Source organism: Chionomys nivalis, chromosome 7 (assembly GCF_950005125.1).
Source record: "Chionomys nivalis chromosome 7, mChiNiv1.1, whole genome shotgun sequence".
NCBI classification, from domain to species: Eukaryota; Metazoa; Chordata; class Mammalia; order Rodentia; family Cricetidae; genus Chionomys; species Chionomys nivalis.
Genome location: NC_080092.1, coordinates 36,907,513 through 36,924,738, shown reverse-complemented (window position 1 = coordinate 36,924,738; position 17,226 = coordinate 36,907,513). Strand labels below are relative to the sequence as shown.

General features: G+C 51.0%; 1 protein-coding gene across 7 annotated transcripts in view; it reads left to right on the top strand.

Moving 5' to 3' along the window:
* Tnip1 (TNFAIP3 interacting protein 1) overlaps positions 1-17,226 on the top strand; it is a 49,496-nt gene that overhangs the window by 13,868 nt on the left and 18,402 nt on the right. For 3 of the 7 annotated variants that reach the window (XM_057773278.1, XM_057773276.1, XM_057773277.1), the window contains exons 2-7: positions 6,712-6,883; positions 7,926-8,063; positions 9,217-9,326; positions 11,322-11,405; positions 13,665-13,856; positions 16,966-17,060. In XM_057773278.1, coding sequence (XP_057629261.1) covers positions 6,748-6,883; positions 7,926-8,063; positions 9,217-9,326; positions 11,322-11,405; positions 13,665-13,856; positions 16,966-17,060 — 755 coding nt within the window. In that variant the 5' untranslated portion in view covers positions 6,712-6,747. Of the gene's footprint in view, positions 1-2,539; positions 2,593-6,711; positions 6,884-7,925; positions 8,064-9,216; positions 9,327-11,321; positions 11,406-13,664; positions 13,857-16,965; positions 17,061-17,226 lie in introns of those variants that run through there. The other 4 variants (XM_057773280.1, XM_057773281.1, XM_057773282.1 and 1 more) reach the window with 3 other exon arrangements.

Sequence of the window (17,226 nt, the reverse complement as noted above, 5' to 3'; positions counted from 1 at the left end):
TCTGGACAGTTATGATTGCCTTGGGCCTGCAGTAAGGCAGCATAGCACAGTGGGAGTACATGGGGAGGGATGGACAGCAAGGTCACTCACCTCCTCAGTCATGAAACAGAAAGAAAAGGGAGTGAGGCACCCTAGGATCAGACTTAATAACATGTAGGGCTTTGGGGGACGTTCACTGTCCGACTATAGCAGATACTTTTTTTAATGTATATGCCTTACTGTAAGAAACATGACTGCCAGGGCTCTGTCTGTACTTTTGTGGAAGCAAAAGTCCCCGTGTTTCTGATTGTGAGGCAATACCTGAGTGTTGTGTCCAGTTCCAGGGCCTGCTGCAGGATACTGGATTGGCAGGTGGTGGGACAATGCCAGGAGCAAGACCTGATCAGCTACAAAGCAAGCCCTGAGGTTCCAGACCTTTTAGACTGACTTGAGAGGAGTGACTTCTTCTTCCATTGGCACCCAGGATGTAAAAGCCATCAGAAGTAGAATTGGGAGCAGTTGTGCAGGCACCATTGTGCCAAGTGCCAAATTCAGTCTTGCAGAACCCCATCCTCTGCTGCCTTCCAGCCTGAGATGCTGAGCCCAGGTGACTCCAGGTCAGGGTAGACAGAGATGGAAGCCAGAGACTGGGTTCTTCCTTGTGGGATTCTGCCTCTTCCTCCCTGGGCACTGAAAGCTAGATTGTTTGTTGACACACAACAAGCTGTGTATCCTCAGACAGATAGCTTAGCCCCTCTGAGTCTGCTCCTGCTTGCTGTCTAGGCAGGTGGCTTGATCTCTTTGCTGGAAAGCAGGCGTAAGCGTATTTACTCTGGATGAGGTGGTGTGTAATGGTTCAGCCAGCACCTGGCGCGTGGTGGTGCTGAACCAGCCACTTCATTTCCTTACCTCACCCTTCTGAGCACTCCTTGTGTGTGTCATTTTAAACCCAGCTGACATTCCAGGCAAGTGCTGTGAACCAAGTATCAAGAGGACAGTAGGGACTCCTTCTGTAGTGATTCAGCACAGGAAAGGGAAGAGAGCCCAGGGAGGGATGTGTGCTGTGCTAGAGGGGCACAGTCCCCAGGTTTGGCTGGAGCCCTGCGTTTCTTGTAGCTGGACCTGCAAACAGCCATCAGCCCAAGGCCTTTGCTCCTCCTCTGTGCGTGTGTGCGTACGCGCGCGTGCGTGCGTGCTTGTGTGTGTGTGTGTGTGTGTGTCCCTGAATGAGCTCACTCACTGGTGAGTCTAGAATCCCTCAGGCTGTAGAGGCTAGAGCTGGGGACAGATGATAGTCCTGTTAAGGTCAGAAAGGGGTGGGCTGTGGAAGTAGTAAATCCTGAACCATTAGAATTAGGACAGACCTTAGGGAATATCCAGTTCAGCCAAGCATTTTGGCACATGCCTGTGATCCAGTACTAGAGAAGTGGAGGCAGGAGAATCAGGAATCCAGTGTTGTCCTTGGCTACATGGGGAGTTTAAGGCTGGCATGAAAGAAAGAGAGAGAGAGAGAGAGAGAGAGAGAGAGAGAGAGAGAGAGAGAACAAGAGAGAGCACAAGAGAGAGCTAGGTATGATGGCACATGGCTATATCCCAAGACTCAGAAGGCACAGGGAGGTCTGTGAGTTTGAGGCTAGCTACATAGTAAGGCTCATACTAAGAACAACCGAGGATATAGTTGAGTGACAGAGTGCTTGCTTAGCATGTGGGTTCCATCCTCAGCTCCACAGTACATAAATAAGTAGCAGGGCTTGGGGAAGTAAAGTGCTTGCTTCACAAACATAAAAAGGACTGAGTTTAATTCCTAGAACCCACAATGATGGCCCACGCCTTTAACCCCAGCATACAAGAGGCAGAGGCAGGTGGATCTCTGTGAGTTCAAGACCAGCCTAGTCTATAGAGTGAGTTCCAGACAAGCTCCAAAACTACACTTGAATCCCTGTCTTGAAAACAAACAAAACACAACAACAACAACAAAAAAAAATGGGCTTGGCAGCTCTTACCGTATTCAGTGCTTCGGAGGAGGAAACAGGCAGATCCCCGGGGATTCCTTCGCTGCCCAGCCTAGCCTAGTCATTGAACCTACAGGTCCCCGTGTGAGACCCTGCCTCAAAAACTGAAAAGTAGACAACTCCTGAGGAATGACACAGAAGGTTGTCCCTTTGGTGCATGCACACACAACAGTACCCACACTCACACCACACTCATACTTGCCTGTACGCACAAACGCGGGCACACACACAGACAAAATAAAAATAAAAAGCAACCAAGGATGGAGTGTCGGGACAGTTCTTAGGTCAGCTGGGCATAGTGGTGGGATCCCCTTTGCTGAATACCTACAGTGTGCTACATACTGAGCTGGGAACCACCTGCTCGTTATATTGGTTATTTCATTCTGAAACATGTTTTCTTGTTGAGTAAATCATGGTTGGGAAATAAAGTCAGAAGTGAGAACTGCTACCACTATGTACAGACACGCTATTAAATGTCTTCACCTTAGCCTGGTAGATTTTTATAATCCTGTTTTACAGAAGAGCAGTTGGGGCCAGAATGGATAAGTGACTGACCCAACATTCCACAGCTGCAGGGTGGACAGAGCTGGGCCCCGGACAGGTGAGGCCCCAGAGTGCAGTGTGATAATACAAGACCATGCTAGTGCATGGCCTGTTTCTCTCACGTTCCCTGGTCCTGGGTGGAACCTTCTTCCTGCTTCTACAGCTGTACATCTATGCATCCAGTATTCCGTCTCCTCTGCTCTCTGCCCTGCTGTTGCTCTGCAGGCTTGGGTCCCTCTCATCCTTTGGCCATTAGAACGGCACTCAGCTTTCTAGTCAGGCAGCTTCTGTCTGTCTCATGCACATCCCCCCTTGCATAAGGGGGTAGGAGGCCAAGGTCATAGAACAACAGAGGAGGGACAGGCAGGGTTTGTTGTTGTTTTTCTGAGTTTCCCTTGTCCCTATGTTCTGGTCACATCTGCTGGCATATCTCACAGCTCTGCCTCTGCTGAGGACATAGACCTTTGCCACCATGATGTGATGTGCTGGAGCCATTCCCTTCACTGCCTCCAGGGCTGTAGGGCATAGCTGGCCCCAATACAGCCAGAAACCAGAGACATTAGTGGGAGCTTGGTGATCTTGTTTCTCAAGATCTTGCCTTCTTCCCAGGACTGTTGGGACAGTCAAGTGAAAGAAGAGTGCCTGAGACTTAGAATGCTGTGAATGTTAGTGGCTATGCAAATTAGCATGACTTTGGGGGTCATGGAGCCCTTCCCTGTGGTTCAGTACCCCATCCTTCCTGGTGCCTACTCCCACTTCTTCCGCCGTGAGAACATGGCAGTGGCCAGGCACTCTGAGACAGTCAGGAGCTGAATGTGAATTTAGTGGGACTCTCTCCTCCCAACCCTCTCTTCCAGAAGTGGGTCAGGAATGGGGGCCCACTCTACTGCCCCATGTACACCCCTAGCTGCTCCTCAGCCACAGAGCGTCCCGTGTTACAGCTTCACTTCACTACCATGCTCTTTTCTGTCCTCAAACCAGGCCTCTCTAGTTCTGTCATGAAGCCCCAGATCTATTTCAGGGGGTGTCATGGGGAGCCACTCACCAGCCCAGGGCTTACCTAAGAAGGTCTGAGTTGGCTGCCTCTTTATCAGTGTCTGTCTCTGATTTGGGCAAGATGTTGGTGTCCCCACTGCAGGAAGGTCCCTTGCTGAATAGTGGCATCTGTATAGGTGGTCAGTACAGCCTCATCCTGGGCCCTGGTTAATAGTCTGCAGCCAGACCCACAAGGAAATGGGCCTTTGTGTGGCCTTGGCCTCCTTGCACCAGGCCCTGAATGGACCTGGAGGGAGAATCTCATGAAGGCAGGCTCTGATCTTCCTGTCTGTCCCCTGCTCTGGTCTCTGGGGACCATACCTCCTCTCTTGATCAGCTTCTCAGTCTCTGACAGTTAGTTCCCTATGAGTGTCTTCTGCCTGAGGGTGAGACTGGCTTTGTTGTATTGGGAGAGCCCTCGTGGAGAGTCCTTGGAAGTCCCTTGATCCTTGTACACCATCAGTGGCCATGCTGTGCCCTAGCCACTGGGCCAGAGCTTGGCTGGAAGCCACTCAACCCTCACAGCTTTCCTCCTGGCATCTCTCAGGTCACTCCTTTCTGGGGTTTCTCCTCAGTCTGCTACCTTGCAAGGAGCCTGACCCCTGCCCCAGCTCTGTCTTCCCCAAAGGCCATAGTGGGGTCATTCCCTATCCACTATGGTCGTGTTTCCTATGAACCCCTCACTTGTCAGCTCCTACATACTAGCCTGCCACCTGGCCTTATCTGGGCATCTCTGGGAGACAGTGGCAGTGATTCTAGTTTTGATTCTAGAAGTGTTGGGCTGGCACCTCGCCACCGTGCCCAGGGATGGTGGCTGGGTTGGCTGGCTGTTTTAAACATGGGCCCTTGGGAGGTGGGGTAAATTCCGAACTTCAGGCTCTAGGCCTTGGAATAGGTGGTATGTGTTGGACCTGTGCGTTCACTGCTTTCTGAAGAAGCCCTGGCCTTGGGCTCTTCAGATAAAGCTCCTGCCTGTGTGGAGCTTTATCTTCTGAGAAAGCCACACAGAGAAGAAAGTGACCAAACTGCCCCATAACAGTGACTCCGAGTCTACTGTGAACCCTGGGAAATGAGACTGGGAACCCAGGCTACCTGGAGCTACTTGCCACTCAGGTGGCCCCAGCCTCAATTTCCCCATTTTTTGTGAACTCTGTTCCTCCCTTTCAGATGACACCCACCCACCGCCGCCACCGCTTCCTGTGCTGTTACAGGAATACAGAGATACGATAAGCCTGTTTCTGTCCAGGAAGGAATTAGGCTAGTGGACAGGTGCTGGCTCCAGCCGGGCACAGTCACGTGGTGACAAGCATAGGCGAGCAAAGGAGGACCCTCATGAGGGCTGGTGGTCTGAGTGCCCAGCTGTCTACCTAGTGCTTCACCCACATCGTCTCCTTTTGCTCAAGAGCACATCAGTGTTTGCCATTCCGCAGTGTGTGCTGACCTTTCAGGTTAAAAAAGTCCCTCCTAGCTAGCAGTGCGGGTGTGTGGGCAGCTGTCCTTTGCCTCACAGGGCCCAGCAGGGAGTGGGTACCTCTGCAGTGGGTGTTCAGCTGGTGTTTGTCAGCCTTGGGGTGGGGGTAGGGTGCTTGTCCAGCTTCGTTTTTTTCCTTCTGGCCCAGTTGTTCTACAGGTACACCTGGTAAAGGGGCTGATGCTTATGGGGCTGTGGGTGTGGCTGTGTTAGTGGAGTCCCGTGTACAAGGCCCTGCTCCGTCCCCAGCATAAGACAGCTGATGGTTCTTATACTGAAGAAAACAGCTAGAGCAGGGTTCTCTGCGGGTCATGACCCTGGAGGGGTGGGGTTCAATGACCCTTTCACAGGGGTCGCCTAAGACCAACTGAAGACACAGATATTTACATTATGATTCATAACAGTAGCAAAATTACAGTTACGAAGTAGGAACACAAATAATTTTATGGTTGGGGTTCACTAACGCATGAGGAACTGTATTAAAGGGTCATAGCATTAGGAAGGTTGAGAACCACTGAGCCAGAGACTATTTGGTGGCCTGTGTTAAGGGAGCTATGGGTCCCCACCTTGTGTATCTAGCCGGAGTAGGAACTATGGCCCTTCCAGGCAAAGCTCTGCATCTGGTGCCCACATACTGGCCTTGCTCTCTGCCTGAAGAGTTAGGCTCAGTGGTCTCCGTTGTCGCTTTATAAAATGAGGATTGCTGGGCCCCTGGCAGAATACATCAGAGACAAACATGCAGTTAGCAAATGATGATGAAGTCACTGTCACTAACCCTGCTGCATGCTTGTCTTTAATGGGACACTGTGGAGGTCAAAAGAGTGGTTCAGTACCCCTAAATCCTGAGTTTCCCATTCCCCATGGAAGTCTTTTGGAATTATTGCCCAGTACCCCAGACTGGTAACCAGCACTCAGACCAGTACCCCGCACCCAGACTACTACTACCTGGCACCTGAACCCCAGAAGTCGTTTGAATGAATGTGAGCATGAATGAATGAAGGTTGCTTTGCTAAGCCACAGGAGTCTACAGTAATTACAAAGTAGTTTTAAATGAAATAAAGCAGATATACAACAACAGTTTACAGCATTCGGAAATGTGCTACCCAGTGGTCTGATGGGAAATTCTTCTGCTTGGAACTGAATGGGACTGAGTAGTCAGGACTGAAGACCAAGAAGAAAGTTAACAGTGTGTTAGAACCTAGTCAGGGTCTTTTCCTTAACTTAGAGATCATTGTTTAGGACTTACGTTTCCCCTCTAGGAGAGGAAGAGGGGCTCCCCCATCCCCATAGTGAGTTTGTGACCAAGCCATTTATTTGAGTGCTGTATATTTTGCTGGTATGTGGTAGATATTGGGAGGGGCCAAGCGGACAGACACTCAGGTCTCTCCTGACTCCTTGCCAGATTCTCTATCTCACCCAACACTTAATTTACTACCATTGCAAATGAGCCACAGTGTGGTGCACCTGCTGAAAAGAGCGGATGCTGCTCCAGTTATGCTCAGAAGGGACTGCTGTACTATGCAGTGCAGGGCTCAGGCCAGCCTGACTTGAGTGTTCTGTTCTGGATCATGGGGACTCCTTTTTGGAGCTGTGGCAGACTAGAACATCATCCCCAGAAAAGATGACCTAAGGGCCTGGCCAGCCCTCTGATGTCTGCCATTGTCCCTACAGCCAGGTGGCCGTCACAGCAGGGGTTGACTTACCCTCATGGAAGGGAGAGGACCCTACCGGATCTACGACCCAGGGGGCAGCACGCCTCTGGGAGAGGCATCAGCAGCTTTTGAACGCCTAGTGTTGGAGAATACCCGGCTGAAGGGACAAATACAAGGGATAAAGACGTTAGGTAAAGCAGACCGTACCCTCCCCCTGTTGTCCCTCTTCCCGCAGCCTGCAATGCTAGCCCCCTCACAAAGGCTGGCAGGTGCCTCTGCCCATCACGTTGCTGTCCCTGTGACCCAGTGTTAGCCCCTGGCATCTTTGTGCACTCTGTAGCCTAGTGATAGCATTCCCAGCCCTGACTTCTCCCACCCCAAAGGGTGTCCTTGAGAGACCAAGAGGGAAGCATGCATGAGGAGAAGAGCACAAGGCTCAGTTTGTGGACCTGGAGCCAGAACGGTCTCGACCTGTTGGAGAAGTGAAGTGTGCGAGATGAGGAGAGCCAGTGTGCCAGAGCACCCCCAGAACCCAGGGCTTGGATGCCCGGCCAGGAGCAGAGCTGGCCCAGAACCCAGGGCTTGGATGCCCGGCCAGGAGCAGAGCTGGCCCAGAGCTCAGTGCAGCAGGGCCCTTGGCTCTATTCCTCCGCTTCTGCTCAAGCTACCCCCACTGTCCAGCCCATCCCTCCATCCTTGCCCACTCCTGACCACTGCACAGCATGCTTCTCCTTGGAGCAGAGCCGTCACTCATTTCCTCTCACTCTCCTCGCACTGTGTCTGGAAGTCGCTTTCTTTGTGTTCAAGCTTGGTGTGGAGGACCTAGCACCCTGGCTTTCCAAGTGCTTTTTCCCTGCTTGGCAGAAACCACTTGGGGTAGCGGTGGTTGGGGGTAGGGAGGGTTTTCATTTCTTCACCTGCAGAAGGGAGATTGAGGCCTAGAATGTAGGCAGTCCCTCAGGAACCTCTCACTTTCTGCCTGGGGGTGGGCAGATGTGGAGGGAGAGGTAGACAGGAAGAGGAGGCCAGAGGTAGGAGGTTTCTTTAGGCCCCACAGCCAGACTATTCTTATGATGGCCTGTTTTGGGGAGGGAGGCAGCATAAGCTTGGACTTACAGCTCACATAGCCATGGTGGTAATAAAGTCAGTCCATGGCCAGGTCTAGCATGGGAATGGGGAGAGCCATACACTGGACTGGGTAAATCTGTATGCTTCTCCACCTTGTTACTCTAGGGGGACTTCTGGAAGAGTCGCAGATGGAAGCGTCCAGGCTCCGACAGAAGGCAGAGGAGCTAGTCAAGGACAATGAACTGCCGCCACCGCCACCTGCGCCTTCCTTGGGCTCTTTTGATCCCCTGACTGAGCTCACAGGTACCAAAAAAATTCAGAACCCCTGCCTTCTCAGAACCTAGACTGCCGAGGCCCTGAACCCCAGAAGGCCTACCCCTCCTCATACATACCATCTTCCCGTGCATATCTTTTGGCCATAGCACCCATAGGTCAGCTCTATAAGGGACCTCAGATGACCCTAGTGGCTCAACATTCCTGATGCCTGTTGTTTGTGATCTATCACAGTGGTCCCTGGTACCAAAGAAATGGCCTTAGGGCTTTATCAGCATTGATATCAGCATTGATTATTGAGTCGACAGCTGCTGTGTGCAGGCCCAGCCCCCAGGCATAGGAGCTAGACAGTCTCTGCACGCCCCCACGACTTCTATTTCCTAATCAGGAAGCCTGAGGCCCAGCCTGTTAACCTGGGGGTGCCAGAGCCTGTGTGTGGCACTGTTGTCAGAGGGGCATTCTAGTCCTCACTGGCCCAGTAAGCTGTTAATTCTCAGTGTCTGATTGGTGCCAGGTCCACTCCCAGTGCAATGGGGAGATTGTTCACAAGGCTTCCGCAGCAGGGGCCCCCAATAGTAAGGAAGTTGAACTGTGTTTGAGTCCAGGTTTTACAGTTGCTAACAGAGGCACTGGCTTCCTTTCTTTAAAACAGGAGTAATACAGGGCTGCCATGAGAACACCACAGAGGGGGGCTGTAATTCAGTGGGTAGAGCGTTCACCTAGCCTGTACAAAGCCCCGAGTTCGCTCCATCTTCAGCTGGCACACCTGTAATCCTGGAGTCTGGGTTTGGTGGTCCTCCTCAGCTGCATACTGCGTTTGGGACCAGCCTGAGTTATACGAAACCAAGTTTGAAGTCAGCCTAAGTTATATGAATCTCTCTCAAAACCCAAAAGAAAACACTTGGTTAACTGAAAATTATGTCCATATCCCTGAGATAGATCTAGGGTAACAGGAAACCATGGGCACCTTGGAGTTTTCCTAAGAAGGCTGGGAAGAGGGTCTCTGCCCAGACTCTGTCCACATTACTCAGGCCCGTCAATTCACCGGACTTCTTGTCTAAAAGGGACAACCTCCCTTTTCTCCAAATCAAGAGAGAACTCAGTGAGAGATCTTCCATTACTGTGGGCTGGGTTCAGTTTTCTTCCCATCTGGATTTCTTTAGTCATAGTCTTGGTTTTCCAGGACAGGATGCACAGGTCCAGGTACATGCTACTGCTACCACGACCACGACCACCAACACCACCGAAAACTCCATGGAGAAGTCAGCACCAGCCTCTAAGACTCCATCCAATGTAAGTTGCGTTTGGAGTTGTGACTGGCTGCCTGAAGCACTTCCCACCTCACGTTAGTCCAGAGCGCTGGGAGGGGGCAGCTTACCATTTTGAGATGAAAGTTACAGTCAATATGACCGTAAGGCCCTGATCCGACAAGGAAGTTCTCTAATTTACTGATCTGTGTAATGTGCTCACCAATGGGACACACACTGCCGAGAGGCTCGGGAACCACGGCCTGCAGGCTCAGTGGAGAAGTTTAGCTTGTTGTCCTAGGGCAGTTCCTTGAGGAGCCTTCAGATGGTGAATAGAAAAGAGCCTTTTCCAAGGTCACGACTGGGGAGGTCTTCTCTAGCAGGGCTGAGACCACAGATGGGGTCATGGTGGCTGTGATTAGTGACCTCCTGGGCTGGCTTCTCCCATCTGTCTTACACCATCTCAGGACAGGAGAAGCTGGATAATATCTGCCGGTCAAGAGGGTTTGGGTTTTTTTTTTTAAAATATTTTTTATGGTTTATTTAACTTTATTTTATGTGCATTGGTGTGAAGGTGTCAGATTTCCTGCAACTAGATCTTTAGACAGTTGTGAGCTGCCATGTGGGTGCTGGGAATTGAACCCGGGTCCTCTGAAAGAGCAGTCAGTGCTGTTAACCACCGAGCCATCTCTCCAGCCCCTGGGTTTGGGGGTTTTTATTTTGTTTTGTGGGGGTTTTGGTGTGTGTGTGTGTGTGTATACATAAGTACTGTATGCATGAGGGGAGTGTACACCAGTGTGTGCTTGTGAGGACAGAGGAGGAGGACATCAGGTGTCCTGTTTTACTGCTCTCTTCCTTACCCCCATAAGTCTCTTCAGTGAACCTAGAACTTGCCATTTTCAGATAGCCGGCTGGCCAGCAAGCTCCAGTGATCCTCCTGTCTCTGTCCAATCCAATGCTGAGGTTACAGTATATGGATGCCCAGCCATTTTTTTATGTGGGTTCTGGGGAATCCAAGCATAGGTCTTCTTGCTGGTGTAGCAAAGGCTCTACCCACTGAGCTATCTCCCCAGCCCGTGGTCAGGTTTAAGGGAACCAAATGCAGATTCAGATGGACTATCGGCCTATTATGATTGAACAACCAGTAAAGTCTTCTTAGAATGGATAGCGGTATGAAAAAAATGAAAGATTGGCTAGCCACTACCTCGGTTTGGGGTGCATCCTGAGATACTTTCTGCATTGTCGACCCATCCTGGAGGTTCTCAGGTCGGTTCTCTCCTGGAGACCTCTGGGGCTGGGTTCACACGGGCAGTGTTGGACCTTCCTTAGTGGTGGCTGTAATGAATGCTGTCACCCAGGAGTGAGCTAGAGACACTTGGCCTAGGAGATGGATTGGTTGCTTTGGCAGGATCTGCCATCTTGTGCAGAGTCACATCATGTGTATTAACTGACTATGCACTTGGTCTTCTCATCTGTCCAAAGAGAATGTGAACCTCCTGGCCGCTCCATGAGTGGCTCTGAAGAATAAGCTCATGAAACATTTTAAAACGTAGAATCCTTGAGCCAGTGCGGTGGTTGCCTATCAAGTCTGAGCTCAGAAACCTCAGTTCTATCTTCAGAACCCACAAGGAAGAAAGAAGCAACTCCCCAAACTTGTTCTCTGACCTCCACATATGTGCTGTGGCATCAGCGCGTGCGCATACACACACACACACACACACACACGTGTACACACACACGTCCTTCCCCTCTGCCCACACAAGCACACACCAGTGAGCAAATAAATAAATAATAGTGGTTCAAGGTCAGCTCTCCCCATACCCCTTTCACAGATAAGGTAATGGCCATGGAGGGGAGGGGTATGACCTCAGATCACAAGGTGGGTGATGGCGGTTGTGTGGAGTCCTGGGTGATTTCATGTGAATGGTGTGTGACTGGTCGTCTCTGGGAACTCTAAATGTTTGCCCTTCTGTCCCCTCACTGTTCTTCATTGGGGGCAGGTTATTTCTTTTGGGCGGCCCCTAACTCCCTTTTTGCACAGGGCACCTCTTCTGACTTTGAAGTGGTCCCCACTGAGGAGCAGAATTCTCCACCCCAAACTGGCAGTCCTCCTAGGAACATGATGGTGAGCACAGGCAAGCCCCCTGAGCACGTCCTCCGCTTTCCTTTCTGTCACCTGCCCCCTGCATGACAGGCACTGAGGCCACTCAGATCCCTTGGGTCCCCTGGAGTTACATGGGGGACACAGAGGGGCTAGAGCATGGGATGCTTCTCGTTCTCAAATGCAAATCCCCTGCTGGTAACTTCCCCAACTTGGGGCACACAATACCCCACTGTTGTGAAAGCCCGGGCCATTTGCCAGCCCTGCTAGCCTCTGGGCCAATCACCTTTCTATCAGTTATGATGACTCAGCCTTTTGGGTCTGTAGGCTCAAAGCCTGGGGGTGTGGAAAGGGTCCGACTGGTGCTTGTGGTGGTGGTGGTGGGAGTAATTTACCCTTTTGTGCAGGTCCTTGACTCCTCCCAGGAGCTGGTGGGTTGGAGGTTAAACTTTCTGTTCACGTGTGGGGTGCACACACTCCTCCAGCTTCACAGGGGCTGCTCATATCCCCAGTCCTGCCGTGCAGTGCTTACCACCTTGGTCCCAACCATGCAGTCCTTCTGTTCTTTATTAAAATGCCAGACTTCTTGGAGAGCTATTGTGACAGATCTGGAAGATTTGTCAGAGACCTTACATTCCCTCCTCCTCCTCATCCCTCCCTTCCTTCTTATATAATGTTTGCTTTATTCTGTTTTGTTTGTGTGTGAGAGAGAGGTCTCCCTCTGTAGCCCAGAACTCAGTGCAAGCCTCTTGCCTCATCCCTAAGTCCTTGTGATGACAGACATGCCCCACTGTAGACTGTAGTCTTAAATTGCTGCTCTGCCATGACCTCACCTTCACTGATGCTGCGGTCTCTACTACCTCGAGTCCTGAGGGCTTGAATGACTGGTGTGCTTCTGCTCACCCACAAACAGAGACAGGCATTTAGCCTTTAATGCTGAAAGAATTGTTCTATCAGCCAGTGCTGAATGTGAGGCAGGACCTCCGTGTTTCATCTCCTGGGACCTTATGTCTCTCGTCCTGTTCTGTCCCTGAGGACTCAGACACACTGAGGAGGCAAGATTCCCTTGTTCAGAAAGGTTTCACCATGTGACCATGGGCCAGTAACTTATCTCTTGAGGTAAAAGTCCCTGTGTAAGTCAGTCTGTCTTGCCTGTGCCACGTCAGAAATACACCAGCTCCTGCTGGTAGCTTGTGGGCTAGTTGGAGAAATTTAAGAGCACTTTGAGCCTTCAGAGAACAGCCTTGGTCCTTTGTGGGAAGACGTGGTGGGGAAGGGATGAAGAATTAGAGAGTGGTACCAGCTTTCTTAGAACATGGTGCTGACAAGGAGTGAGCTGAGCATCCAATCCAGTTGCCACAGAGCTCAGTAGCAAGTCACAGAGCCCTGCATTGCAGTCAGAAAACTCCGTTTGTAGGACTGGCCCTGCCACGGACTGACTGGGCTGTTGTGAACAAGTTCTCTGTCACTGTTCTTCACTGTCCCAGCCTGAACCCCGAGGTCCCTGTGGCTCTGCTCTCTGATTCCCTGAAGTGTTGCAGGAGGTCTGTTGTGTGAGTCTCTGAAGTATTTGTGGGGAGGGGGTCTGGAGGAGCTGAAGTGTGAGAGCATTTGGGGTAGATGATCAGGATATATAGAAATGAGGCCTATAAAACCCTGGGGTCTGGCACAGGGGCTTGGGCAGGAGAAGGTTGGGAGGCCAGGACTGATACAGCGAGAAGGAAATGGTTATGCCTGACTGGGCATAATCAGAGTAGTGACTTCAGTAGGAATGTTCTCGAGAGAGTGGAGAGAGCCGTACTGAACTGCTCTGCCTGGGCTGCTCTCTCCTAAAATACTGTTGGGGTTCTTTGGCATATTGTAGCTGGGATTCTTAGATGGTATTTCATCCACTCCCAGGGAGACCTTCACACACACCCCCCCCCCCCAGCACATGGACATGGTGTGTGTGCAGCGAGGGACTCCCTCTGTGCAATGAAGGAGGGAGATGATATCCACACACTGCTGAGACAATGCCCAGCCTGGGGAGAGTAAACCGACTACCCTCAGGCACTCACTCAGTAAGACTCAAAGCGTAGGAGGAAGATGGCTCTGGTGCTGTTAGGCCAGTAAGTGGCCTGGAAGTTCTAGGTCCTGCCCTGTGAGTCAGCTCCAGATAAGGAACCTGTGCAACTGGAAAATTTCCCTGGGCTAAGCAGAGGCCACAGGGGAAACTGAGTCATGAGGAATGGGGAAGCAGTGGGAGAATTGGCTTGGTAAAGATCATCCCCCTTGCTCCCACAGGAGCTGGGGCCCCCACCCCCAGAAGACAGCAACCTCATGCTCCACCTACAGCGCCTGGAGACCACCCTGAGCGTGTGTGCTGAGGAGCCTGACCACAGCCAGCTCTTCACCCACCTGGGCCGTATGGCCCTTGAGTTCAACAGATTGGCCTCCAAGGTGCATAAAAATGAGCAACGCACGGCCATCCTGCAGGTGAGGCAGGCCAGCACCCCTCCCCCCACCCTTTGGGGGTAGGAGGTTAACTATGGGGACATTGGAGGGTTGGATTCTAGGCCTCCTTGGGCCCCTTATTCACACTGGTGACTGCAGTAAGGAAGTGTGAAAAAAGAAGGAAATGAGGAAATAGGAGGTGGCCTTGCAGATTCACAATGGGAGCTCTGAGGGGTGTGGCCTGGCCAGCTGGGTATGGCCTGGTTTGTTCTTGTTTCTTTTGGGGTTTTTTGTTGTTTTGGATTGGTTTTTGTTTTGAGACAGGGTCTTACTGTATATCCCCATCTGGCCTAGAATTCACTGTATAAGCCAGTCTGGCCTTAAATTGAGAGATCTGCTTGCCTCTGCCACCTGAACTCACACTGTGGCTTGCTTTACTGTTACTGAAACTCTCTGTATGTTCTGTCCCCTGCAGTGAGAGCCATTCATAGAACCCCTTCCCAGATAGGCAAACAGCCCTCAAAAAAAAATGTTTGTTTTTTTTTTAAACCCCGAGGTCACCCAGCTGGAAAATGATGGAATGATCTTAGAACCTCAAAACCTCAATTCTTATATTCTATTTTGTTTTCTTGCCTTTTGGTTTGTTGTTGTTGTTGTTGTTGTTGTTGTTGTTGTTTTGGCAGTCTCACTCTTAGCCCAGGCTGGCCTGGAGCTACTCTGACCCAGGCTGGTCTCAGACTCACAGCATCCTCCTACCTCTGCCACTTAAGTGTGGGAATTCCAGATGTGAGCCACCCCACCCAGCTTTAATCTGTCATATTTTAAATCTCATACCCTTAGCCCACCCTTCCTCCTCACCTTCTTTCTCAAATCGCTCTGAAAAGGCTTCCTTTGTGTGTGTGTGAGGGGTGGTCAGATTGCTTTGCTCGGCCAGGTCAGGCTCTGGAGTTATGTTGCCCTTGGTTCTTCATTACTGAATGGTCTTGGACAAGTCTCTAATCTCTGTCCTATCAGGAAAGAGCTAAGCAGTGTCCCCCTCCTGGGACTGTTACATCAAAGGAGGCTCTTGTGTAGTCTAGAACCCAGTGCTAGGAGAGGTCACTGTTCGCTCACCCACACTGGACAGGCTATCTTAACTTGGAGGGCTTTTCAGGTAACTGTGGTCCACTTAACAGTTAATTGGTAACCATTGCAAAGATGGTAAAAAATAAGGCTGCTGGAGGCCCTACTCAGGGATTGAGCACCCCTTCCTGTGGGCAGAGCCCTCACCTGAAGGCTGGGTAGACCCATCACCTTCTGTGCCAGTTGGCATCGATGAAAGGAGGGGATCCTACCCTCTGTATTTGAGCAGCTGAAGTCTTGGCTGGCTATATGACAAGGGATATCCTCTTATTGGAGACTAGAGAAGCCATGGAAATGTGTGGTGGAGGGCCTGGGGTCTAGGCTGGGCGAGGAAACCTCTTTGAGAGGCCACCAAGGCTTTGGGGTTTCCAGGCTAAGCTCTGAAAGAAAACCTGACACAGTACGGGGGCTGAGATCATTCTGAGCATCAACTTTTGGCACTCAGATGGGGGATCTGTGCTGGCCCCTGATACACACCAGCCTCTTACATCGGTCTCCTGCTTATTCCCTCTTGGCTCTAACAGTACCAACAGTTCTGTCTTTTTAGTTGATTTGCTTAGTCTGTTCTCACAGCTGAGTGTTGTCTTCACAAAGGCAGCATACTCACCATGGTACCCTGGTGCCTGGCACTTCATCCACAGTTGGTGAAAGAATGACTGAGCAAGCCAGGTGTGGAGGCTCACACCCATAATGCCAGCTCTAGGGGCTGAGACAGGAGAATCTCAAGTTCAAGGTCATTCTGGGCTACTTAGCTAGATCCTGTCTCAAAAACAAAAACCAAAAAACAAAGTTGGAGAGATACTTAGCAGTTTAGAGCAATGGCTGCTCTTGCAGAGGACCTGGTTTGGTAACCAGCACCCACGTTGCATCCATCCCACATCTCTAGCTCCAGTTCCAGGGGATCTGATGCCCTCTTCTGGCCTGTGTGGGCACTATGCACATATGGTGCACAGCATACATGCAGGCAAAATACCTATATACATAATTTTTTTTAAAAGCAAATCAATCTTTAAAACAAATAATGCACAGGTGTGCTCGTAGACTCTCTGATGGAGGGTGGTGACTTTGTACCCAGGGCATTTACCTAGAGGCCCCAAGAACAGCCCTCTGTCCTGGAATGGCAGTGTAACAAATGAGGTGTCATTGTGGCCTTCCCTCAGAGACGGGAGCAGTACATTCTGTTCCCTGGAGTCCCCACCCAGGGACATAGCAACTCCCTGTTTCTCGGCCTCTGGGTGGAGGAAGCTGAATCCAGTTCCTCCTCATTCTCTCTCTGATTTGTTTCTTGGCTCACTCAACAAACATTGCAGGCTTGCACCTGTAATCTCAGCACTTAGGAGGCCGAGGCAAGAAGATTGCTGGGAGTTCAGTGCCAAGGTGTAGTGAGTTTCAGGCCCAGCCGTATTACAGGATGAGGCCTTACCTAAAAAAGAAAAAGACATACATATTTTTTGAGATCAAATATGGCACAGGGCCCTCTGTTAGGCACTGAAGAAACCAATAACAAGCTTTCTGTTTTCTCAACCTTCAACCCACAGTGTCTAACACCTGCAGTGCAAGGCTGCCCTTCCATCCATCCAGGACTGTCTTATGCTGGTCAGAAAGGAGGCCAGCAGTTCTGAAGTCTCCCTGGTGACACGGGTGACATGGCACAACTTCTCTTGTATTCTGTAGTAGGAATTCATTCTTTCCATACCATTGCTCTAGTGGATATAAGATGTCCACTCTAGTTCGGAAAAGAGACCAGAGAAGTGAGCCAGGGAGTGTTGCCAAGGATGAGCAGTCTAGACAGGGAGATCTATGCAGGGAAGAGAGGGAATTTCACTGTGAGGACCAGGACCCCAGTGCATCCTCACTGCTGGCTCCAATGGAAGAGAAGCCTAGTGGCCTGGCTCCCAGCTATCCTGTTAATCAAAGGGATATAGTATCTGGTCCTGCCTAGGCTGGCTGCAGCTCCAGATCCTTGTGTCAGCCTGCCTCAGGACATGCACCCTCTTAACCCCCACCTGTCTACCGATCTGTCCCACAGACCTTGTGTGAGCAGCTGCGCCTGGAGAATGAGGCCCTGAAGGCCAAGCTGGACAAGGGCTTGGAACAGCGGGATCAGGCTGCTGAGAGGCTGCGGTAAGTGCAGGCCACCTTGAGACTGGAACAGGAGGAATAGAGCAGGAGGGATAGGTAATATGACTCACTGGTTCCTGGAACAAGGCCACTTGTTAGAGCTCTGTTCTGACAGCAGATCTCTTGGCTCTTGTGTTTTGTTTACCTTGGGAGGGGATGTAGACAGCTT